Raw genomic sequence first — 24915 nt, forward strand, 5'->3', positions numbered from 1 at the left:
CTTTCATGGTACCTAAAACCCAGGATTGGTGCAAACTAAACTGAAACTTACCTGATTAGCCAGAAAATCCAGCTTCATGGTACAGGCCCCAGGAAGCGTGTTTGTAAACTTCATATCCCCTTGTGATCTAATCCCGATTTAATGCATACTGAATGTCATACTCCTTATTTACATCCTTATGGAAATATTATTATATTTTGTAATTGTCATTTAAATCTGAATAATTTTCGAATTGTTTTTCATAAAGCAACATCTCAGGAAAATGTTATGGGTTTCCAAATTCAAATATGACTTACTGTTATGAAACAGGACATAATTTCATACATGTCCACTGTAGAGGACACCAGGGGTGTATTCCAGAAAGCACAGTTAATTTACCTTCAGCTTAACCCTGAACTTTGGGTTGATTAACCCCAAACCTTGCTTACTCGAGGTAGGTGATTTCAAAAACGCATCGGGGAGTAAGTTCGTTCAACAGAGTACGTTCCTTGTTAAGGCTCAAGACATTCTCAGCAGAGCGTCGAATCAACGAGTCGCTATGGAAACGGACGCTAAGAAAAAGCGCACCATGCTGTGTCTTTCTTCTTTTGTTCGTTTACATGCTTAGTGCATATCGCCACCTAATTGCCATTTTTTCCCCCATTTAATCTTTAATCCTTGAGAATGACTAATATTTTTTGTTTGATGCTAATTATAAATTAAGTCATATCAGATATGCATTTTTATTATAGAAATACATTATAGAAAATGCCAATCCATGTGTTAGGTGATAATATAAAATGTAATAAGTATATATAATATAATAAATTAAACATTACCTTGTCATAGTGTTTTATAATTTATACAAATTGCTAACTGTTATATATGCCAATACAATAAATAAAATAACCATATTAGAATAATATATTACCTTATATTAGCACTTATATATATATAAATATATAAGGCTATATTATAAAATCTAATATTATATAATGTTATGCGCCGTCAGGCCCACTGAAGACTGGTCAGTATGTCACACGTGCACTGAAGTGAACTAACCCTGAAACATAACCTGCTCCGGAGCAGGTTATCTTCAAAAAACAAGTTACTATGGTTACTTACATACCCCAAAAGTAACCTTCGATTTTGGAACCGAAACTGAGGTTATCCTCAAACTTACCCAGGTATGTCACATAACCTGTCTCTGGAGGATATAAAGAATGTCTTTCCGTGTGGAGTGCATGTGTGCAGGACAACTGCAAGACCTACACAATACTAAAAGAACTTGGGTTTATCGGCACATATGAAACGTTAACCTCTGTAGGTTAGAATGTCTTTATAGCGATGTTATAATTGATCATACTTTGATCAGTGTTTTACACTAAATGCAACAGGTAGGTTCTGTAAAAAACTACATGAAAGCTCTTGGATAAAATACCATATCAAACCCTCTGACCAAGATTTTCTATAACTTTGCCGCCATTAATGATTACAGGATTTTTGTAAAAGGCAGAAAGCCAGTGATATATCTTAGAGGTGAGTGAGAAAGTGTAGTAGAAATTTCGTATTAACACAGGTATCCAAATCCTGAAGGGGCTGAAACCTGACTGCATTTATTCATATTTGCTTACAAAGTATTTTGTCCTTCTGAATCTCATGGAAACTCACATTGACTTCCTTTTCTACGTTAAAACAATATTCTGAAAAAATTAAATTAATTTAGCAGATTTTTCATACTTATACATCACACTTTCATTTACTTATTTGTTTATTAGATATTTCAAGGTTTTAAATAGATTAGTCATTTTAGGTCTATGCAAAAACGTTTGCAATTCACTTGAAAAAGTGTTTTTGATAACTGGTTGAAGGAAAATTTAAAATGACTCCTCAAAATTAAGTTTCGGATATTTATAATGTAAAGACAGACAGAAAATATAACAGGCAACATAAAGACAAAATTAGAACTAAAATATGAAATAATTTAATGAACGATATACTTGAGCAAAACACCATTAACGGTTTTCCACTGTTTACAACATACTGTCCTGTCATGCATTAACACACTGAAGCATGTGCGCCAACAAATATGAATCTGAAGGCTCCATGTTTGCGGTTTTTAAATTAAATGCAAGTTTAAATATTCAATGATTATGGTAAATTGACAAAACTGAAATTAGCTGAGATGTAATTTGTGAGGTTATGGCAAATACTCAAGGAAACTTAAGAGTAGTCTCTGATCGTTCTTTAAATTTTATAACATTGTAGGCTATTCGTTTTGTCAGTTTAATTGTACAAATCACGAACGTATATTATTGTGTGGACTGACCAAATATGCGGGACCGCATAAAAGATTTTAATAAAATTCTGTCAGAAGAGAGAGAGAGAGAAAAAAAAAAAACCTTCTGATGGCAAAGGCTGAGAGGGTAACGTTATTAGCTACCACAGTTCACAATAAGACAGTGCAACGATTTGACGTACAACAGAAATAAAACATTGATTCAGCACGACTGAGACTGGTTGAGTCCTGGCCCTTTACTTTTAGGGGTTTTGAGTAATAACTCGGTATTCTCGGCTCTCAGTCTCTCCACCTCAATCTCCAGTTCCCGCACGCGCTGAACGCCGGTGTCATCTGCTGGGCACTCGGGGTTTCTCCGGACGTGGCGAAGCCAGTTGTTCTCCTCCTCTAACCGTGACATACACTTCTCCAGCTCCAGGTATTCCCTAACCAGTTCTTGTTTAGACATATTTTGGAGAGTCTCGACGTGGTACCGCTCATAGGTCTCAGAAAAGTCTCTCTGCAAAAACTCTCCGCCTGCGTGCCCGGGTCTGCCCATACCGTCGCTGCCGCCGCCGCCGCCCTCTTCCTCGTCTTCATCTTCGCCCTCGAAATTCTCATCTTCGCTGGCCGTGTCATCTGAGCGGATTGCTCCGGATTTTCTGCCGCCAAGCTCCGTATTGAGGTCAGGTTCTTCACGGTCGTGCTCCTCCATCAGGAACTGGGTGGTGTTGTATGGGGCAACGGGCAGACCTTTGGCGAACATCTCAGCGCGCACCCGCGATGCACGGGCGGTCTCGCGTTCATCTAGCTCTTTCTTCTCCTCCCAGGTTAATTTGAAGTAAGGCTTCCAGCGGCGCTTCTTCTTGGAGGGTCGCCGCCGGTGTTTCTTCTTGCCCTGGCGGCTATCTGACAGCCCCTCGGTGTTTACTGTCGTGCAACCAGAGTCTCTTTTATTTGTTTCGTCCGCAGGAAAGCCGTCGTCACTTGCTGCGTCACCAGCCTTGGGCTCCGGATCACCCCTATCCCGGCCGCGGCACATAGGATGTGTATCTCCAGACACCAAACCCGGACAGATATCCAGCTGGTTTCTTTGCACTTGTTTCGAGGAGACGACACTTGTCAGACCACCCCTCTGCCGCCCTCTGCTGTCATCCTCCAGTGCAGCTTCTTCTTCAATAAGCTCCATAACTGTACACTCCCACCTGAAGGAGATACAAGTTTGTGATCAGTGAGATGAGGGACACCCTTCTAAATTGAGGTATGAATAGAAATCAGATTCCTGACCGCTGTAATTTAAAACAATTCACCAAACACAAAGGAAAGAGGGAAATGCTTTTTTAAAAGTGAACGAACATTTAAAAACATAAAAAAACGGCATTAACAAACTCGCATTAAGTAAATTTGAGTTACCTCACCGTTCAACTCCAATCTCGTGTTTGAGTTATTATGCTATCTAAGACCGTTAATGTGAACTCTTTATGTTCCGTCTACTATTGACTTGGTTTCTTGACGGGTGCGAGAACATTTCCCTCCAGCGCAAACTCCAATTCGCTTCTGTTACGGAGAGGACTGGGGCTTCTGAATTTATTACCTCCTCCACGTAAAGGCGCATGCAGCCAGTCCTCCAGTTTTTTCCTGCTTTGTGGGACTTGAAGTCCCGCTAGTCATTTGCACACAACAATCGCTGCCGTAAAACCTCCATTACCCACAATCCAACGACTGTTTTCGGTCCCGAGCGGGCTACGCCCTCTCGCAATTTTCACTGGATAAAAAGTTTTTTGGGGGCGTACTGTCCAAGCGAAGCATTCTGATTGGTAGTTTTCATTGTCAATCAAAAAGAAAGCTGTCCCGGTCGCTCTAGTGGACGCTACCAAGCATGGCCGAAGCAGGTAGAAACATCCGCCCCATTCTACCATGCATTAAACGTTAACCTATTTACAAAGAAATAACTGTACAAATTATGTTGATGCCGTATTGTATGTAGAAAGCACACGTTGTAGTATACAATATCGCGTTTGGTTACTTTGCATCTCTACCCTAACATTTAAACACACACCCTGAACCCTTGTGAGGATTGATCATCCCTCAAGCAAAAAGTAGTTCTTGTTTCAAGCAGTATGTTCTCCGTGGAAAGTGAATTGTAACGTTTGCATCCATGATGATGACGAATTTGTAGTTTATAATGACTGAAATGTTTTCCCTTGTTAAAGTGAAATGTCGCAACATAAAAGAAAAAAGAAAAAAAAAAAACTTGGGTCATTTCTTGCATTGAGCTCAAACGATTAAACGAAGAAGCGATTGTTTGCTAGCCAGCTACTTGGATAATGGAGTCCAGATTAACGTGAATAAACTAGCACAAGCAAACTGGTTAAAACGAAGACTAGCCATGTAAACAATTTTTACATGTATTTCACATAGTTATTTAAATATTCGGAATTCCCTGCAGTTTCTGCTTGATATTTTATAACATTTGGATTTAGTGACAAGCTAGTTAGCAAAGCTTTCTTGCATTAGAGAAATGCATAGATTTACGCCTTCACGCTATTTTCAGATAAATCGTTTTAGAAGACAGCAATGCATCGTCTCTTCTCATTTATAAATAGAAATGCTTGAAAAATGAAATCCCGTTGCTTGGCTCACCCAGAAATTAAATCGTGCTAGGGAAGTTAGCTAGCTGCCTCCAATCCTTTAAACGAACCCATGCGAAACAAAACAAAACACGGCCTGTTCGATATCATTTTTTTTACATGAAGTTTTTAAAATTCGTATTCTTAAAGACTGCAATTTTGTCGACGCAGAGTGAGAGCATAATTCCTACCATAGCATAACACTCAACTTGCCATCTTTATCAGTAGTGCTAAAAATTGGTAATATAATTACTGAAGGCATTTGCAAAACACAGACTTTGAAGGGCCAGAAAGAACTGGTTATATCATGATTGTGTTTTTGTGGACGGCAACAATCACAGAAAGAATCGAAAAGTCACCATACTTGGTTTAATTCCACTGTGTCGATGGGGCTGTACGTGAGTTTTACCTACATGAATGAATCTAATATGAAACGATAGTAATTCCTGAAGAAATTAATTGTTTAATTTACTCCCCTGGATATTACTAAATGAATCTACCCATTCAAAGTCGTTCGTTGCAACTACACAAAGTAAACAACCCAGCAAATAAGTGTTGTCTGTGAACAACTGCTTTAAAACTGCATGTTTAATAAAAGTAACAAGTGGATGACCATTATATAAAATCCATTTGTTTTGTTTATGTGTATTCTTTCATCATAGAACATGATAGTCAGAATATGCTGTTGCAGGTTCTTTTTCTCATATCAGAGTGCTAGCTTCTGTGCATGTTCCCTGCGTGAAGGCCCCTGTAGTTATTTAAGGCTTTTTTTGATTGCATACACTTTTTTTAGTCAGTTCTACAAAGTGCCAGCTGGCGTCCTGCAACATCCTACAAGTAAGATCAGTAGGACTGTAATCCTTTGTTGTTGTGCTGGCATTTACAAGGTCAATTTCAACCATCAGCACAGAGATACGAATAAACATGACTTATTTTCAAAATACGAAGTCTCTGCACATGGCTACATTTAACCACAATTACAATGGAACATCATGGACATTAAATTAAATAATTAACTCCAGGATGTCTCTAAGAACTGCATTCATCTTGTTCATGCAAGATTAAATCATCAGATTTCAGAAATTTGAGATTAGAACATTTCCTCTCGTCACCTCATGCTAACAAAGTGCTACATTTGAAGCACTGAACGCTAGGTCACAATTAATTAGTTATCATTGTGACTTCTACATTAATTTGAACTCAGTACAGTAAATTCATAAGCACACATTAATCGTTCTCTTCCTCCGTCTCAGTAGAAAGATCAGTGCCTGAGTCACAAAAGGCCACACTAACAACAGCAGTAATGTACGTCCAGAGATGCCAAATGGCCACCATTTCTCCTGTAAAACAGAAATTAAAATATTAAAGAATTCTCTTTTCTACACATATTTAATCAAAATACACAGTATACGATTGAGCGGTGACAAGCACCATTTTGAGTCTTGAAATTCATACTAAGTCTGTCACAAGTTTTACCTCTGTTTCTGCAGCTGTCCAGTGTAAATGGGATCTCCGCTGTAAACTTTGAGCCTTAAAACAAATATACAGATAAAAATAAAGACACGTCAATTTTTATTTACTTATCAAAATCATTACTGGTGGAAACAATACAAGATGAATGAAGAAAATGTTTTACCGAACAAATAAAAAAAATAATGAATGACATTTAAAGATATGCCATTATAACATCTATGGCTAATCTTTCTGGAGATCAAAATGTTTGTATTTCTGCTATTTCTTCAGTTCTTAAATCTTTTCTATTTATTTATTTTTTTTAATTAAAATTAATATTTGCAAACTGAAACCATGCAGAATTCTGTCTCTATTCCTTATACTGCTCAGTTTTGACAAATAACATGCAGTCTTTTGGTTTGGCTTTTATTTTATTCAGCTTCCTTACATTTGCAGTTGCAAGGTCTTCAACCACCTCTAGTCGTTGCATGACGCTCTGCATGTCCTCTCTGAGTTGCTTTAAGGCTAGAATAATCTGCTGCTGCACCTGGATGTTCTGTAACCTGTCAGGCACACCCTTAGAATCGTCTCTGCCCCCTTGCCCTGAACCAGCCCCTGAGGCAAGCTGCTCCGCCCACCTAGCATTGCGGGGAGCCATACAACCTGGAACAAAAACATATGCATACATAAGTTTTTTTTTTTTTGGTTTCAATGTAGGGGATACCATCCACACTTCTGAGATCACCCTGGTCTGTTTGCACTAATAATGTGATGATTAAGATATTATGAGTGAATTCAGTTTCAGACCTGAATTTCTTGAGTATATAACAAATCAGCATATTACAGCATATTATGATTTCTGAAGGATCAAGTGTATGAAGGTAATATGATGCCATAAAGATATGCATGTACAGGGTAAGAGTTGTGGAAGTGTACATAAGACTGTAAGCGTAAATTAAATTTGCAGGCGCAAGAGAAGCTTTGTAAAGGTGTAAATCACATTTCAGACAAGAATTTTTTGCAGCATTTTACTGTTATTCGTAAGTGTAATGCATGTATTGTGAAGCTGCAGCATCATGCTAACGCAAAATAAATATGATCTGCATTCTTCTTACACTTTTGGCACGTTTTTGTCCCGCCAAAATATGGTGAAAAGCACTGCAAGCCTGTCAACGGTGAACCTATCTGTATGTGTAAAAAAAAACAAAATGTCTAAAATGACGACTTGTGTATGTAGGCCAAAAAAGGTCCCAAAATAATCCGATATGTACAGCTCCGTCTTTCTTTAATCCACGCTTAAAGTTTTGGCACGATTCTCTCAATAACTGAGTTTTGCAAGCGCGAGGGGAGGGTGGGTCTACCTTCTTGTAGCCTATCAAATGAGGCTCTTGCTGACTCTTCATTTAGTCTTATCTGATTGGTTCAATAAACACATCATGCACCAAGACATTTTTCTTCATTTAGTTCAGGATCATTCTCGCTGCCGGAATGGTACTTTTAAGGTACACATACCTTTTAGCAAAATTGATTCAAATGTACAATATTATAATACAAGCTTCTGTTGCACTATGTTGTATTAAAATTCAAAGCAAAATTCATGCATAATCTTTCTCAGAGTGCCAGTTTAAATGCTTGGTAATAAAAACAACATTCTGGTTTAAGGCAGCACAAATTATATGGCATTTCTATGGCCATTTCCTCAGTAGAAATCGCGTTGGGCCCTTGGAATCGTCCTAACACCTCCACCCCCTTTGTGGTGCCCCTGGTACCACCTAACAACCTGCAAGACCTCCTTTAGCCCACAAAACAGCAAGTGAGGCATTGATTAGATGAGGTGGCTATAGTCTCCTGAGGTATCTGGTACCATAATTTCAGCAGCAGGTCCTCCAGTTCCCTTGCATTTCGGGGTGGTGGTGATGTAGCATAAACACACTTTTCGATTGGTTTCATGTCAGGTGAATTTGGAGGCCAAGGCATTAACAGAAATTAACCATGTTCCTCAAACCACTCCTTGATAATTCATTGACAGTTCATGTTCCTCAAACCACTCATTGACAATTCTGGCAGTGTGGTATGGCACATTATCCTGTTGGTTATGACCATCATCAGCAAGGAACATAGTTGCATTAAATGGGTGCACAATTGGTCAGCAACAATGTTCAGATAACTGATAGCTGTCAGGGATTTTGCTATTGGGATAATGGGGTCTAAACTGTCCCAAGAAAATATCACCCACATCATCACACTGCTGCCACCAGCCTGTGTCCACCCAACAGTGCAAAACAGTGAATACAGTGACCTCCTTCAGTCTATTTACAAAAAGAATTCAAACATGTCATAAAATAATCCCATGCAACTGAATTCCAAGTGTTCTGAAGCCATACAGTAGGTTTTGCTGAGAAACAAATCGAAAATTAAATTATTATTCGGTGAAAATGTTTGGTTGTTGAACTTGTGTACATTCATGCGAGTACATGGCAGTTCAATCAAAATGAATAAAATTATGACACGAAACAAGAGGCTTATAAACTTAAAAGTATGTGTATACTTTCTTGTCTGAGGTGAAGTCTCTGTTATGTGACAATCAGTTGTCAGGTTAACAAATAATGTATAGTAAGCTATGAGCTATCTAACTCAGTTATTCTTTTCTTTGTATTAATCTTTTAAATTATTTTATTTACAACTAATGTATTAATTTAAAACTAAACATTTAATAATCTTGTTATTTGTAATCATTGTTATTTATAATGAATTCTTTGGCATTTACCAGCAGACCCAATTCCATAATCAAAACACTGAGGATGCTTCTGAAATTAGTGAGGGTGCTCTATCCCTAATGTATATCTAGTTTGACATCTATTTTTGTCCCTTCTATTGCAATTTTGAGAGTGAATGCATTTTTATGCAGATGTCATTCCCAAAATGTTGCAGCGTATATGTGGCCTTTGGTTCTCTTGGCAGCATAAAAAACAAGGCTTGTATTAAAATTATGAATGGATTATATATAGCCTATAAAGTGTTCATAGAGGGCTCCCTTTATCACTAAAAGCTGTCATTCACTTTAGTTCATTGCAATCTTACAAAGTTCTGTTATAAGCAATGAGGCTCTCTGCAATGCAGACTGAATCTTTTCTTTACAAACTGTAGTGTCTACACTTTCTTTATTACGCATGAGAGGATTTGTGAGCACACAGAACTCAGCAATAAACATACACTACATAAACTACGGCATTTCAGGTGGTAAGCGGATTGGAATTTAAATACCTCTGATTGGCGATTACGTTTAAGAAATCAACAGATATGTCTGTTATTGGCTACACTGCTAAACACTGCAAAAACATGGTGTAAATAGAAACTTTTGATACTCTCCAGAGTGAAAATACAAATACGCACTGAAGCGTTTGCACAATATGTTTTGCAAATATCAGATGGGGGTCCCTGAGTCCCTGGAGTCCTAAGCAGTCGCTTACCCCTGGCAGTAACGCTTACCCCTGGCAGTGACTTCACTATTTCTAACGTTATGAGCAATCCAGTTCTCTTTTATAGATAAATGGTTTCGAGGCACTTCAGTGGGGCTTACTGACCCCAAACTCTTAAAAGGTTATGCAAATATAGGGATCCGATGTGTAAATTTTAAACAATTTTATAAAATGTACCAAAATATTGTTACATGGTTTCACTAGTAATAGTGACACAATAAGCCAAAAAGGGGTTTAGGTTTATAATGTGTGATTAAAAATCCAGATTAAATTTACCGGAGGGGTCCCTCCAGCCCTGCTGCATCCCCTCTCTCCCTGTGGTTCTCCTCCTCTTGGAAGGACCATGCCTATCTTCTGCCCCCTCACCACCACGTCCAGCACCGATCTGAGTCACCTGAGAGAGAGGGCTGTAATGATTCTCCTGGATTCCAAAGGTCTTAATGTGTGTATGGTCATTCTGGAAACTGGCATTACGATCTGGCACTGCAGCAGGCTGTAAGTGCACAAAAAATAAAAATAAAGTGTACAAATGCGGGACATAGATTGTCACACAAATTTTAATTAGATTTAGTCAAATTTTAGACCTTAACAGTGTCCAGCTGTTCCAATGAGTCACAGAAGATTTCACTTTCTGAGTCACTAGTCGGCCCCTGAACCTCAGACAAAGGTGTCTCTACACACATATTTGGTGACAAAAGAGAAGAAATACAGTGCACACAATCTTGCTATCATTTATTACTTATGCAACAGTGAAATGTTTAAAAATCAAATTGGGTCAGACATGTCTGGATAGTGATAACTGGTGCATTTCAGCCACAGGAGGTTCCAATATAATTCAAAGACAAAAACAAATGTAAATTATCAGAGTAAAATTGCAAGTATTTGTTTGTACAAGCTTAAAACCCAAATTTTCCATTGTTAAAATGTGTTTCGGTGGGCTACAAAATATTCAGGATCCCTCATTTATAGATAATCATTCCACTACCTGTGCTCTCAGCTTGAAGTTGACTTTCAGGGACCATCCCTGTGTCTTCCAGTTGAAGAGCTGGTTCTTGAGTTGCCCTCTCCACTTCATGATCCACCCAACCATCAGTTGGTTCTTTGGCATTTACAGCTTTAAAATGCACACCAAAATCATTTTTATTTATCACATAGAACATACAGTTCTTTAGCAAAATAAATAAATGCACACCTGATCTGAGAGATAAAAGTGCCTCTGGAGGTCTGGGCATATCATGAATGACATGATAGAGTGGTTCAAAATAGTGGAAAAAGGATGCAGTCTTCTCATTGATTTGCATGGTGTCTATAACCTGCAAATAATACATGACGACAAATTAATATGGGAAAAAATAAAATTAGCTTGGCCACTCTGAACACAAATTTGTTTTAAAGAATATTTTCCAATATATATATATATATATATATATATATTATTTTTTTTCCCTAAAGTGGTTTTATGAATTTATTGGGTATTATTGAAGCTCTCCCACCTCTTGTGCAACTTTCTTCATTTCATTCACATAAGCAGCCATGGCATTTTCCTGACTCATGTCTCCAAGCTGTTTCCAAGCATTCCTGACACAAGACCAGTGAAACATGCCATGGCATTAAAACAGTCCTTTAAATGTTCTGAGGGCTCTGAAAACCATCACTTCAACTTTACTTATAGAGCACATTATAGCACTGAATATGCTGCTTATAACTGGTTAAAAGTTTTACCATTTGTAACGGCCTACTGGGTCCCAGAATCTAGGGCGTGACACTGTACATGGGCCACAGACTGCTTGTTTGTATAGACCATAAAACCGCTGCATCACTTAATAAGAGGGTCTGTAGGAACCTATGCAAATGCAATTTAAAATTTACCCCAGGTGTCATGAGCTGCTGTAAATTATGCAAATCAGTGTGATGAGGTAGATTTATATTTATATTTTAAATAAATGCTTGCAATGACAAGCTGTGCAAATTTTAAATCTCTTACAACATGATGATGTTATACATAACAGTGATTATGTCATTCATCGATAATGTAATTTTTGTCAATGCTGAGCAAAGCTACCATTTTTGGGTAGGCTTTGAATGACGTCGACAGCCGCCTGAAAGCGTCTTTGACAGTCCTCGATCTCTGACATTGTAAGAGCTGGCATATCATATGGTGTGTATTTTTCCCACGCTCCTGCAGCCGAATGCTGATTAACTGGACAACCTGTGAATTATATTCACTGGTGACAAATATGTCATTCTGTCATAAAGTATCGGAAGAAAGTGTGCTCTCTGATTACTTGTATCCCCCAAATCTAAGACTCCTCTTCCAGGAGTCTTAGATTGTATGTCCTCTCTGATTTCAGGTTATTAGCCAGTGGGTCAAGCAGCTTAAGCGAGGTTCAACTCACCTGCCCTGCCTGATGCCATTACACCCGAACACTAACATATAACTATAATAAGACAATATAACGAGCGATTACATTTCATCAAAGCGGTACAATCAGTGAGTTCGAGAACAGTCTTCTAAAAAAAGGGATCTTTCACCTCTTGGAATTTCGTCCAGGAGTTCACTTCCTGGTTCAGTCACGTGACGGAGTATTACGGCAATGATTGGTCTCTGACCCAACAACATCAACAACAAAAAAGAAAAAAAAAATAGAAAAAATGAAATTTGAGATATAATAATAATAATAATATTTCAGCATACAAAAAAACAGTTTTACATAGTCTAAATAAACATGTAAAAACGTTTGACAATTAATTACAAGTTAATTTGAAAGAAAATTATGTCATTTATTTATTTATTTAAATGTGTATAGCTTTGTGAGAAAATATTTATTTTAAGTGTTTGCCTTTAAACATCTTTCAATGGCGTTTCTCACTACTGGTGCATTTAAGATCCAGGGGCCGGGTTGGATCCACATCTAGGGGGTGGAGATTGGTAGGTTTAGGGGAGGAGATGGGTGGGTTTAGGGATCGGGGGTGGAGACGGGTAGGTTTAGATATATGTAAAGTGGGAGGAGTTGGATCTGGATCTTGTGTTCTGCAGTGAGGGGCTACTGCACTGTGAGGCAAACATATTTTCTGAAAAACTTTAAAATTTAAATAAAAGGTTCAAATACATGCATCAATCATTACTTCAGTAGCTAAAAAACATTAATACAAACGTTAAATTGCAGTTTCAGTTTTTTTTTTTTTTTTTTTTATTGAGATCGCTAGAGGGAGACATTTTGTTAATCCTAATCTCAGTGAGGAGCGTCTCGCTGCAGCCTGCGGTTGGACATCCAACCCCGCCCACATCCAAGCGTGACGTCACAAACCATGTCTGTGTCCAAATCGGTCCAAATATGTCACATACTTATTATTTTGAAACAGGAAAAAGCATCAACAAGAAGATAAGTCTAATTGTTTGCAAACCGCTAAAAAGAAGAAGTTTGCTGTGTTGGTAAGTAAAAAAAAGACGTCTTTGGTCTTTATGAAGACTTAAAACATTGACAACTTGAATGTGTGGGTTTGTGTGCATGTGTAAACAACAGTTCGGCATGCTTATGTGTTTTCAACTGTACACAGGCACGTTATTACTTAGATATCAGTAGCATAAATATGTATGCATGTGTATGTATGTGAGTGTGTTATCCAGCAAGAAAGTGAAATGATGTGATACCGTGAAGATACCGTGCAAGGGTTCTGTGATCAGTGTCATTAAAAATATAATGTGTGTGGGGAGAGGTAAATACATACCTTTATGTGAGAGGGATAGTGTGTGTGTATATGAGTAGGTAAGAGTGTTATGTATTATAAAGAAAAAGGCTTATTAAAAAAATTGCACATTGAGTTAGAGTTCATTTATGTCATAAAAATCAGTGCACTATATATTTATCAGTGCACTGATTCTTACAACATATAATGAATGGTGACTTAATGTGCAATTTTTTTATAACACTCGTCTCACCGACTGATGATGACACATGACACACGTCATCCCTCTCACACATATGTACCCCCACACACACACAAAACACTCACTCAAATACATATGATATTTTTAATGATATACACTTATCACAGTACCTTTGCACAGTAACTTGGTTGAGCAACCACATCATTTCACTATTAATTGCTGGATAACTCTGTGTTTGTGACAAATTATCTTTGTATTATTCTATATTAATGGAAAGATCACATAATTATTGTCAATCTTTGTTTGCCATGTTTTGCAGCATTCTACGCAGTTTTGGTACTAGCCTGATGCAGATGAGGGGTTCCTGCTGCTGTTTCAACTGTAAAGAAAGGTATGGAGGTATTGTGGAAGCATTTCTCAAGATACTGTAGTGATTGATTTTTGTGGTTTAAAATCATAAATATTATTGTATGCAAAATGATGAGGTAAATACTATTTAGTATGACAAATATTTAGTGGACCAACACACACGTATTCTGTATTTTTAACAGGAGTGCCAAGAGGACATAAAGTGGAAGTTTGTAAGAAACATTGGCCCAGTGTTGTGCTGGATACAGAGTCACCGTGAGTTATTCTGTGGGGAGGTGAAAGGGCCTGCCTTACTCCAGATGGACAGTAAAAATCAACAAAATGCCATCAAAGACAACCTGGGGTCAAATCGGATGAAGCAAGAGATGTCTTTTTATTCATCTCTCAGGACCTGAAGTGTGACACTCACATTGACTCTATTGCTAAAAAGAGGTTGCAGAGGTTGTACTTCCTACGCCAGCTGCGGTTGTACTTCCTACGCCAGCTGAGGAAGTTCAACCTGCCACAGGAGCTGCTGAAACAGTTCTACTCTGCCATCATTGAATCTGTCCTCTGCACTTCAATAACTGTCTGGTTCATCTCAGCTACCAAATCTGACCACAGAAGACTACGGAGGGTAGTCCGGACTGCTGAGCGAATCATTGGTACAACCCTCCTCACTCTCCAAGAACTGTACTTATCCAGAGAGAGCAAAAGGGCTGGTAAAATCACTCTGGACCCCTCACATCCAGCACACTCCCTCTTTGAACTGTTACCGCCTGGTCGACGCCACAGAGCTCTGTGCACCAGAACGACCAGACACAGAAACAGTTTCGTCCCTCAGGCCATATCTACCTCACAAACAGTTAAATGTTCTCCCCACTGTGCAATAAAATATGTGCAATACCAATACATCTATCCACATTCCCTTGCATAATTTGTATATAGCACATCTGTACAATACAATATTCTGATTGTTTGAGTATCCGGAAGAGCTGGACACATTCGTATCAAATTGTCTTGCTGAACAAAGCTTGAAAGTCCATGCTATGTTTCTGTGAATAATCTAATAAGGCAAGGAACCGCTCTATGTAGCTTATGTATGTATGTGTACTGTATTTCAAGAACTGTTTATCTGATCATTCAGCTGTTCATTTATGATAGTTGGAACTTATCTCCTATAGAACATATATTTTTTGTAAAATTTTAAATTTAATTATTTTTGTAAAATAATAAATATAAAAATACATAAACAAGTAAGAGATGTCTGTTTATTCATCTTTAAATATGTGGAGGACCTGGGGCCTGTTTCATAAAACAAGTTTACTAAATAAGAGTTTATTTTATTTCAGTTAGTCTGACTTCTTGTCAGTTGATTTGGTACAAAATAAATCAGAATAACTTAAATAAGCCTGGCTTATTTGGTAAACTTGTTTTATGAAACAGGCCCCTGGACTTCATATGAAGTTTTGTTGATGTACAAGGCCTGAATGTCAATGCCATGTTACTTGTTATAATCTGTCAAAGCAAGCAATCTCTATTTAGCATAATTATGTATGTGCAGACTACTGCATATGGAGAACTGTCAATCCTATCATTCAAATGTTAACAATTGATGATAAGTGGAACAACACATCTTTAGAAAATTAAATGACAATTATAAATTATAACAATGTGTTGTGACTTTTACAATAACATCTCTAGAAAATTAAATTATGTTTTATTAACGAAGTTTGGGAGGAGCACGTCAGATACTTAGCCTAATTAAACACAAGTGGCACGCAATCAAGTTAATTACTCACGGATATAAAGACAGCTGACATACCTCCACTCATTCTACGGTCTATCAGCATCTGGTTCGCTCGTCTAACATTTAAACCATGTCTCATCATGATTTTTCTACGGTGGCCGAGAGAGCTCAACGCGCTGCAACTTCAGAAAACACATGCAAATAGACAAAACACCAGCAAATCAAGAAAACATCATCATTTTGACAACACATGCGCTGCAAATGCTCACAACACATGCAAATTGAGAAACGCTGCAAATGCTCACAACACATGCAAATTGAGAAATGCTGCAAATGCTCACAACACATGCAAATTGAGAAATTTGTGAGGATTTGCAGCGTTTCTCAATTTGCATGTGTTGTGAGGATTTGCAGCGTTTCTCAATTTGCATGTGTTGTGAGCATTTGCAGCGTTTCTCAATTTGCATGTGTTGTGAGGATTTGCAGCGTTTCTCAATTTGCATGTGTTGTGAGGATTTGCAGCGTTTCTCATTTGCAGCGCATGTGTTGTCAAAATGATGAAGATGTTTTCTTGATTTGCTGGTGTTTTGTCTATTTGCATGTGTTTTCTGAAGTTGCAGCGCGTTGAGCTCTCACGGCCACCGTATTTTTCCTCGTCGGGAGACGATTCCATCTCTCCCTCTGTTGAATCACCACAGCCAGCCGTCTCCAGGACTACTGCTTTCCCGAGCCCCAGGCTCCTTTTCATGGGCTGCTTTCGGCTCGTCTAGCCAATTGCCTCCCAAGACGCCCAGGCACACACTCGCCTTCTCTCTTTGCTCAGAGCCCTCAGCCCAAGCAAGCGCTTGGCCGCAATGGCTGGCTTACACAGCCCCGCCACCCGCCTCTTTCAGCTCAGGGCCCGCAGCACAAATGTGTGCATGGCCACACGGGCAACCACACTCGGCCCCACAGCCTACTCCTTCCAGCTCAGGTTTTGCACCCCAGGCAAACCCCAGCTGCAGGGTTCAATACAGTCCTCAGCTCTTTTTGAGCTTTACCCCCTAGTGGTAGCAGCTTTCTTATGGGGGAAAGAATGGGCATCAAAATGTATCTTATTGCACTGCGACAATGAAGCAGTTGTTCAGTGTGTTAATAAAGGCAGTTCCCATTCTCCTGCCCTCACGCCTTTTCTAAGGGGATTAATATGGATCTCGGTATGTGATCATTTCATAATAATCGCCAAACATGTCGCAGGTTTAGAAAATCAAATTGTTGACTCTCCATCTCGCTTTCTGTTTCAGAAATTCAGGACGCTGGCTCCAGAGGTGGACCAATTCCCAACCCAAGTACCTCCATATTCAGAACTAATATTTCCATAAATCATCCATTAAAACCTCTCCACGACGAATCACTTGACATCATCCTCTGGGCTGTCTCTCCCAGAACATTCCAAACTTACGTGACAGCATGGAGATGTTAAGTCATTTCATCTCTCTTGCAACATGCCATTTCCTGATTTTTCTCTATTTTCAACAACATCATTTATCTCTTTTCTCAACAGCATCAAAGGCCTTCAAGTCAGTTCCATCAAAAGTTACTTATGCTACCTAGCCCGCAATCAGCAGTTCCCAAACCGCCATGTTGATTCCAGACTACCCATCACTTTAGACATCCTTACCAAATGTATTCACTCCCTCCGCACAAACTAACAGCCCCCCAGTACCGCCCGCACACTCGACGCCATGTTTATTTTAGCCTTTCTCGGGTTTCTGAGATGCTCCGAGCTAACCATCTCTTCTAAATTCGATCCGGCCATCAACCCCACCATCTCAGATCTAACCATCCTCGATAGCGAAAACCATCTCTTTTTTGATTAAAGTAAAACAGATCAAGTTAAGAAAGGTCACTTCATTTACATGTTCAATCTCTCTTCTCCTATCCAACCTTACCAAGCCGTTCTTGAGTACCTCCGACTCAGAATTTCCCAGGCTAAATCCCCCTTCGAACCTCTATTTTTAGACGATGCCAAAAAACCCGCCAGTCGCTCATGGTTCCAAAAACACCTCAGATCCGTCCTGCTTTCGTCAGTAAAGTAAAGTAAAAAAGTGACGTATTGTCAAGTATGGTGACCCATACTCGAAATTGGTGCTCTGCGTTTAACCCATCCAAGTGCACACACACAGCAGTGAGTAGTGAACAAATGCACACACACACACACACACACACACACACCGTGAACACACACCCGGAGCAGTGGGCAGCCATGCTGCAGCGCCCGGGGAGCAGTTGGGGGTTCGGTGCCTTGCTCAAGGGCACCTCAGTCGTGGTATTGAGGGTGGAGAGAGCGCTGGACATTCACTCCCCCCACCTACAATCCCTGTCGGCCGGGGACTCGAACCCGCAACCTTTCGATTATGAGTCCGACTCTCTAACCATTAGGCCACGACTTCCCCAGGCATCTCAGCAAAAAATTTCTCAAGCCACTCCTTTCGCATCGAGGCAGCAACATCAGCAGCCCAAAAAGGCCTCACCAAACAGCAGATCCAAACCCTAGGAAGATGGTCTTCAGAAGCTTTCCAAAGCTATATCAGAACGAACCAGTTCCACATTAAATCAGCCCACCAGCTTCTCATCGGATAAAAAAATAAATTAAAAAATAAATAAATAAAAAATTGGTGCGAGCATTCCAGCCTTTTTTACTTACCTTTTCAAGTCCCACGCTTGGCGAGGCTCAGCCTTCACATCTTGTCGAACCAGAGCCTCTCAGCCAGACAACTTACCTTTTCCACCCTGCGGCCGGAGAGTCTTGCTCATCCAGGCTGCGAGCTACCATCTCCAGTCAGATGACAGCAAGTGCCTCCCGGCCACCCAACTTTACCTTTCTGTCTTTACCTGTCCGTCACAGCGAGTCTTGATTTCCCGACCAGACAACCTTACCTTTTCAAGTCTCACACTTGGCGATGCTTATCCGTCCGACACAGTGATTATTGTGCTCCCGTTGGGCGTCAGCGAGAGCCTCCCAGCCAGACAACTTCCCTTTTCCATCCCACGGAAGGTGAGACTTACCCATCAAGACTGCGAGATTCATCTCCAGTCGGATGCTTTCCGTCTTTACCTGTGCGTCACAGCGAGTCTTGATCTCCTGACGGACGCCGGCGAGAGCCTCCCGGCCAGGCAACCTCACCTTTTCAAGTCCCAAGCCAGATATGCTTACCCGTCCGACACAGTGGATATTGTGCTCCCGTCGGGCGTCGGCAAGAGCCTCACAGCCAGACAGCTTACCGCTTCATCCTAAGGTCGGCGAGACTGACCCATTCGACTCAGTGAGTATTGGCCTCCCGTAGAGCATCGGCGTCGGTCTTTGGCACCCACCTAATTTTCCGTCCGATGGGCGGTGAGGTCTAGCCTTCAGCTGCTAAGGGTCTCGTCCACCCGCTGAACACCGTCCAACTGTCTCTTCTAGCCTCACACCTTTTACCCCCCGCCTAGCGAGGCTTACCCGTTCGATGCTCTGTGAGTCTCAATCTCCCATCGGATGCTGCGAGAGCCCTCCCAGTTCCGGGTTTTCTCTTCTCCCTACTCGCCGGCGAGGCTATCCGTCTGACATCGTAGTCTTGATCTCGTGTCAGACGTCGACGCTGGTCTCCCGGTGGGCTCCTAAGTGAGGCTCATCCATTCGATGTCGTGAGTCTTGATCTCCCATCGGATGTCGCGAAAGCATCCCAAACTCTTTTTATCTGCCAAGCCGATAGGACCCACTCGTCCGACAAAGGAGTATTGCGCTCTAGTCGGAGGCTTCATGGGCCCTCTCGGCCAGACACCGCCCTCTGTCCTCTGATTAGCAGAGGCTGATGACCAGTAGAGCCCGTACGCCGACTCCGTGAACTATCCCACTGCAGGCAACTCGGGTCCTCCTGGTAAGGGCCTTAACCACACTGCTCCTCCATCGGCAGGCAGGGCTCATCCATCCCAACGTGATGAGCACAGTGATAAGCACAGTGTTGAGCTTTGGTTCGAGCCCTCCCCAATCAGTCGACCTAAACCATGCAGTTCACACCAGCGACCGGTGGAACCTACCCATACATGCCAAAGCGCTCCCTCAGAGCTACCCCGGCCCTGCAATCCAGACCACTCCTCAGAACTAGCTCCCGCCAGATCTCTAGTGCGTATTTTGGGGGTTATCTCAGTCTGGCGGCTGTCCTACACTCATTGCTTTTTGGGTGATACTCTGGGTTCGGGCCATTCCCGAGCTCAGAGCCCTTCCCCAGGACAGCACACCAACTACGTATTACCATACTCGCCAAATACGCATTACGTAACTCGTGCTAAATATATGCAAGTGTGAACTCGTGAACAGATTAACAGTTGCGATGTTGTGTTTTGATTTAGGTATTAACAGTGCTATGTAAAACTGAATTGAATTACCGTAATTTCCGGACTATTGAGCGCACCTGAATATAAGCCGCACCCACTGAATTTTAAAAAAATTATTATTTTGAACATAAATAAGATGCACATGTCTATAAGCCGCAGGTGCCTAAAGCTTTAGTTGTCTTTTTGCATGGAGTCAATTCCTCACGCTGCTGTTTCCAACGTCTTATCACCGACTCATTAAGACCAAGCTCCCGTGCAGCAGCTCTATTTCCTTTTCCAACAGCCAGATTAATCGCCTTCAACTTGAAAGCTGCATCATATGCATTTCTCCGTGTCTTTGCCATGATGAGGGTGACAAAATTACTACTGTAATCAGAATGATGGGAAGTTTGAGCGCGCTCGATTTAATCTAAACCGTAAACAAAAAAAGTTGTTTTACCTTAAACCGTTCGGCAATTTCATTGGTCTAATGAAAGCTTCATGCCGCCAAAAAACTGAGCACCTCACAGAATGTTTTTTTTTTTTTGAAAGCGGGAAAAATCCATATATTAGCCGCTTCATTGTTTAAGCCACGAGGTTCAAAGCGTGGGAAAAAAGTTGCAGCTTAAAGTCCGGAAATTACGGTAACCATAAATGCAGATATGCTTGATATATATCTAATGAAACTTCATAAACCAATTTATATACAGTAAGACAATTTGTGACTGTGATTATTTTTTTATTGATTGTAACCAAAATGGGGCCATTCAAAACCTTTATAAAGTCCTCCTTCCTCTATAAACTGTCTTCTAATGGCTGACACAACACATGCAGGTAAGGGCTGCTCAGAACACCATAGGGCCAGCGGACTGTATGCTGTAACTTATCTGTATGCTGTCAATATTGATTGTCTTATACCAATGGCATCAAAAAGTGTGACTTATAGGTAGTTGTGACCTACCTAAATACAGGGAACTTGTAATTGAAAAAACAAAATTATTCAGATGTTTTTAATATTCAAATCTTTCATTTACCATGTATTTATACATACAAGTATTTAGCTCAGAGTAATAAATGATCTCTGCCCTAAACACACTCATGTCTGCTGTCTTGGAGAGGTCCATGCACCTGTCTGAAGTGCATATAGGCTATCTGTAGCACATATGGGTTCAGACTGCAAGCCTCAACGCCTGGGAGCAGAGTCAGTCACTGCACATCAAGTGTGGGGGGTTACATTGTCCACTAAGACCCAGTATCTAACTCCTTGCAGCACTGACTTTCCTCAGCTGTGACCATGGCCTCGCATTTAATTGATTATTATTTTGTAGTTAACTTGGGTTTATTTTGTCAGTTTAGTTTAGATTGCCAAATTGTTTTTGAGGGGATGCTTTGGTTAGGCCAATATTGTTGGAGAGAGCGTTGAGTCATGTGTTCCTTTTTGTTTAGTTAGCTTTGTAGCTAAAATTGGTTAGCAATTCACTCTGGGCCTTTTCTGGGTTTTTTGTTTAGGTGGGAGTCCTCTCCTGTTGAGGCTTATCAGCGAGTGTCAATAGGAGGCTCGTGGTGTTTTTTTTTTTTTGTAGGTGGCAGTGAACGTGGGTAGAGCTTCCCTTTCCCTTTTTCCCCTACATCGGCTCGGGAGCACCTCCGTGGATGTGGGAGGCAGCCAGTTTCTGGTTGTCTTTTCCACTCCACTGGTTTTGCGTGCATAAAACCCCACCACATGTGACTGCACGAAGATCAGGGGCCAGTTAGTAGGTAGTTTTTGGAGGATAGTGGGGTGTGGCTCCTGTCCTTAAAACCCAGACTGGCAGCAGGTGAGTTGTATAAACATTTTTTGGGGCATTTGTAGTAGTTGTATTGGTTGAGGAAAATGTCTTCCTTTCTGAATAGTTTTGTTCAGGCTCCTTTGGAGTTAGTCCTAGATTTGTGTACTAAGGAGCAGTTAATTGAAATAGCTGAACATTATCAGATTGAGATTGATAAAAAACCTAAAGAGATTGTTAAAGCTGGATTAAAGCAGGGTCTTGGGGAAATGGGTGTTTTTTGGGGTCAGTCTGCTAGTAGTGAGGGTGCAAGTTTTCAGTCTAGCCCTTCATTAACGTTTGATCAGCAGAAGGAGCTTTTGCAAATGCAGTTAGAGATAGCACGATTGAGAAATGTAAATAGACCAGGAGTACCACAGTTTGATGTTTCACAGAATCTTCGTTTGTTGCCTAAATTTGAAGAGTCAGATCCAGATTTATACTTTATTTTATTTGAGCGTATTGCAGGAGCCAGAGCTTGGTCAGATGTGGACAGGACTGTTGTTGTTGCAATGTGTACTTACAGGTAAAGCACGTGAGGCCTTTTCAGCACTTAGTGTAGCTGACAGTAAAGTGTATGCTAACGTTAAATCAGCAGTTCTGAAGGTCTACGAGCTTGTGCCAGAAGCATATCGTCAACGCTTTCGTTACAGGAAAAAGCTAGATTCACAAACCTATTCTGAGTTTGTTCGTGATTTGACTTCTGCATTTAATCGTTGGTGTACAGCATCTGAGGTAAGCACTTTTGAGGGTCTGTCTAACTTGATTGTGTTAGAACAGTTAAAAAATTCTGTATCTGACCAGGTTGCTACATACATTAATGAACGTAAAGTTGAATCCCCAAGTGATGCAGCAGTCCTTGCAGATGAGTACAGGTTAACTCATAAAAGTCATTTTGAGTCAAATAGTGACATGCACTATGCAAATAACTTTACTCCTAGGAATAGTAGGTCACCTTTTTCTGGAGTTTTTTTCCAAAGGCCTCCGCAGAAGTTGGGTTCTGGAGGACCTAAAGCACCAGTTAATGTTAATACCTGTCGCTACTGTTTAGTTGAAGGACATTGGAAGAAAGATTGTCCTCTACTTAAATAAAAAAAATCAGGTCAAGTTAAACCTGCTATGATGGTAGCTCCTATGACAGCCTCTGACCACCAGGTTGAGTTTTTTCAGCCACTAATTGAGTTTGGTTCTCAGTCTTCCCACTGTGATTTTTCAGCCTTTATTTCAGATGGTATAGTGTCCCTGGTAGATGGCAACCAAAATGTTCCAGTTAAGATCTTAAGAGACACTGGAGCTTTAGATTCTTTTATTCTGGAATCTGTTTTGCCATTCTCTAAGGGGTCTGATACTGGCAGTTGTGTAATGGTACGTGGTATGGGTTTAGTTCCATTCTCTTCTCCTTTACATGAAGTAACCCTAAAATGTGGTCTGGTAGAGGGTGATGTAGCTGTTGGGGTTAGACCCCAGTTGCCGGTAGAGGGAGTCCATATGATTTTGGGGAATGACTTAGCCGGTAGTAAGGTGTGGGCAGATGGCAAATTAAACATCTTTAAGAAGCAATCTTCAGTGCCCCGTGAATGTGTATCTCCAGATTGCAGCAGTGTGTCTCCTGAGGTGTTTCCAGTTTGTGCTGTTACTCGCTCTGTCTCTCGTAAGGAAGTTGATAGTAAGCCAGAAAATCTTGAGTTGCCAGTTAAACTCCAGACAGAACAGTTGACTAGTTCAAGAGATTCATTGGTGGCTGAGCAAAAGGCCGATACTACTTTGGCTGATCTGTTTGATAAAGTTGTTCCTGATTCAGTGGTGAGGAATAGTGCTCAAGTGTTATTTTTTTCTTGATGGGCTGTTGGTCAGGAAATGGATTCCACACTGTGGTCAGGGTTTAGGAGAACCAGTGTTTCAAATAGTTGTACCTACTACTTTGCGAAATAAAGTGTTGCAAACTTCACATGATGATGTGGCAGGTCATATGGGTGTTCGTAAAACTTATGATCGCATACTCCGTTATTTTTTTCTGGCCATGTTTAAAGCGGGATGTAGCTCAGTTTATTAAAACTTGTCATACGTGTCAGCGCACAAGCAAGCCAAACCAGGTTGTAAAGCCAGCACCTTTATATCCAATACCAGCCATAGGGCAACCTTTTGAGCATCTTATTATTGATTGTGTTGGGCCTTTACCACGGTCCAAGTCAGGTCATAGCTACTTATTAACTGTTATGTGTCAAGCAACTAGATATCCGGCAGCTTTCTCTTTGCGTACTATAACTTCTAAATCAGTAGTTAAAGCATTAACTCAATTTATTTCAACATTTGGGATTCCAAAAATCATCCAGTCAGATCAGGGGTCTAACATTACCTCACATTTATTTGTTCAGGTTCTTAAACAGCTTAAAGTTAAACACAACAAATCTACTGCGTTCCTTGCCCAGAGTCAGGGAGCTTTGGAACGTTTTCATCAAACGTTGAAGTCCTTGCTTCGTGCATACTGTACAGAACTGTCTGCAGATTGGGAGGAGGGGTTACCTTGGCTGCTACTGGCTGCTCGTGAGGCAGTACAGGAAAGCACAGGGTTTAGCCCAAATGACTTAGTGTTTGGTCATAAAGTGCGTGGGCCTTTAGCAGTGCTGCAGGATGGTTGTTTGCCTGAGGAACCACCTCGGAGCCTTATTGACTATGTAAATGGTTTTAGGCTGAAGTTGTATAGGGCTGGTGAACTGGCTAAAGAAAAACTAGAAGGTTCTCAAAAGAAAATGAAACCGAGATATGACAGACAGGCTGAGCTGCGTGAGTTTAGTCCCGGTGATCGTGTACTCGCTCTTTTGCCTCTTGTAAGTTCACCTTTTCAGGCAAAATACTGTGGTCCTTTTACTGTGTTGCGCAAAGTGTCAGATTTGAACTATCTTATTGAGACCCCTGGTCATAGGAAGTCCTCTAAATTGTGCCATGTGAACTTGTTAAGATGTTATCATT

General features: G+C 40.6%; 2 protein-coding genes across 3 annotated transcripts; both read right to left on the bottom strand.

Moving 5' to 3' along the window:
* Positions 1 to 1551: 1551 nt before the first annotated feature.
* Positions 1552 to 3993, bottom strand: LOC306858048 (protein HEXIM1). Of its 2 annotated transcripts, none has more exons than XM_079398409.1 (2): positions 3671 to 3993; positions 1552 to 3462 (listed from the first exon to the last, which is right to left on the bottom strand). In XM_079398409.1, the coding sequence occupies exon 2, from the start codon at positions 3444 to 3446 to the stop codon at positions 2481 to 2483; it is 966 nt and encodes a 321-aa protein (XP_079254535.1). In that variant the 5' UTR covers positions 3447 to 3462; positions 3671 to 3993; the 3' UTR covers positions 1552 to 2480. The 2 variants fall into 2 exon arrangements, with proteins under 2 accessions (XP_079254535.1, XP_079254536.1); XM_079398410.1 differs by having other exon boundaries at positions 3676 to 3991.
* A 1256-nt stretch (positions 3994 to 5249) lies between these two features.
* On the bottom strand, positions 5250 to 12364 carry LOC306858050 (acyl-CoA-binding domain-containing protein 5-like). Its single transcript, XM_079398417.1, has 10 exons — positions 12351 to 12364; positions 12215 to 12256; positions 11312 to 11396; positions 11011 to 11131; positions 10804 to 10932; positions 10403 to 10491; positions 10095 to 10311; positions 6788 to 7002; positions 6364 to 6417; positions 5250 to 6227 (listed from the first exon to the last, which is right to left on the bottom strand). The coding sequence occupies exons 2-10, from the start codon at positions 12250 to 12252 to the stop codon at positions 6102 to 6104; spliced, it is 1074 nt and encodes a 357-aa protein (XP_079254543.1). The 5' UTR covers positions 12253 to 12256; positions 12351 to 12364; the 3' UTR covers positions 5250 to 6101.
* Positions 12365 to 24915: the final 12551 nt, after the last annotated feature.

Source organism: Barbus barbus, assembly GCF_936440315.1.
Source record: "Barbus barbus genome assembly, chromosome: 38".
Lineage (NCBI taxonomy): Eukaryota > Metazoa > Chordata > Actinopteri > Cypriniformes > Cyprinidae > Barbus > Barbus barbus.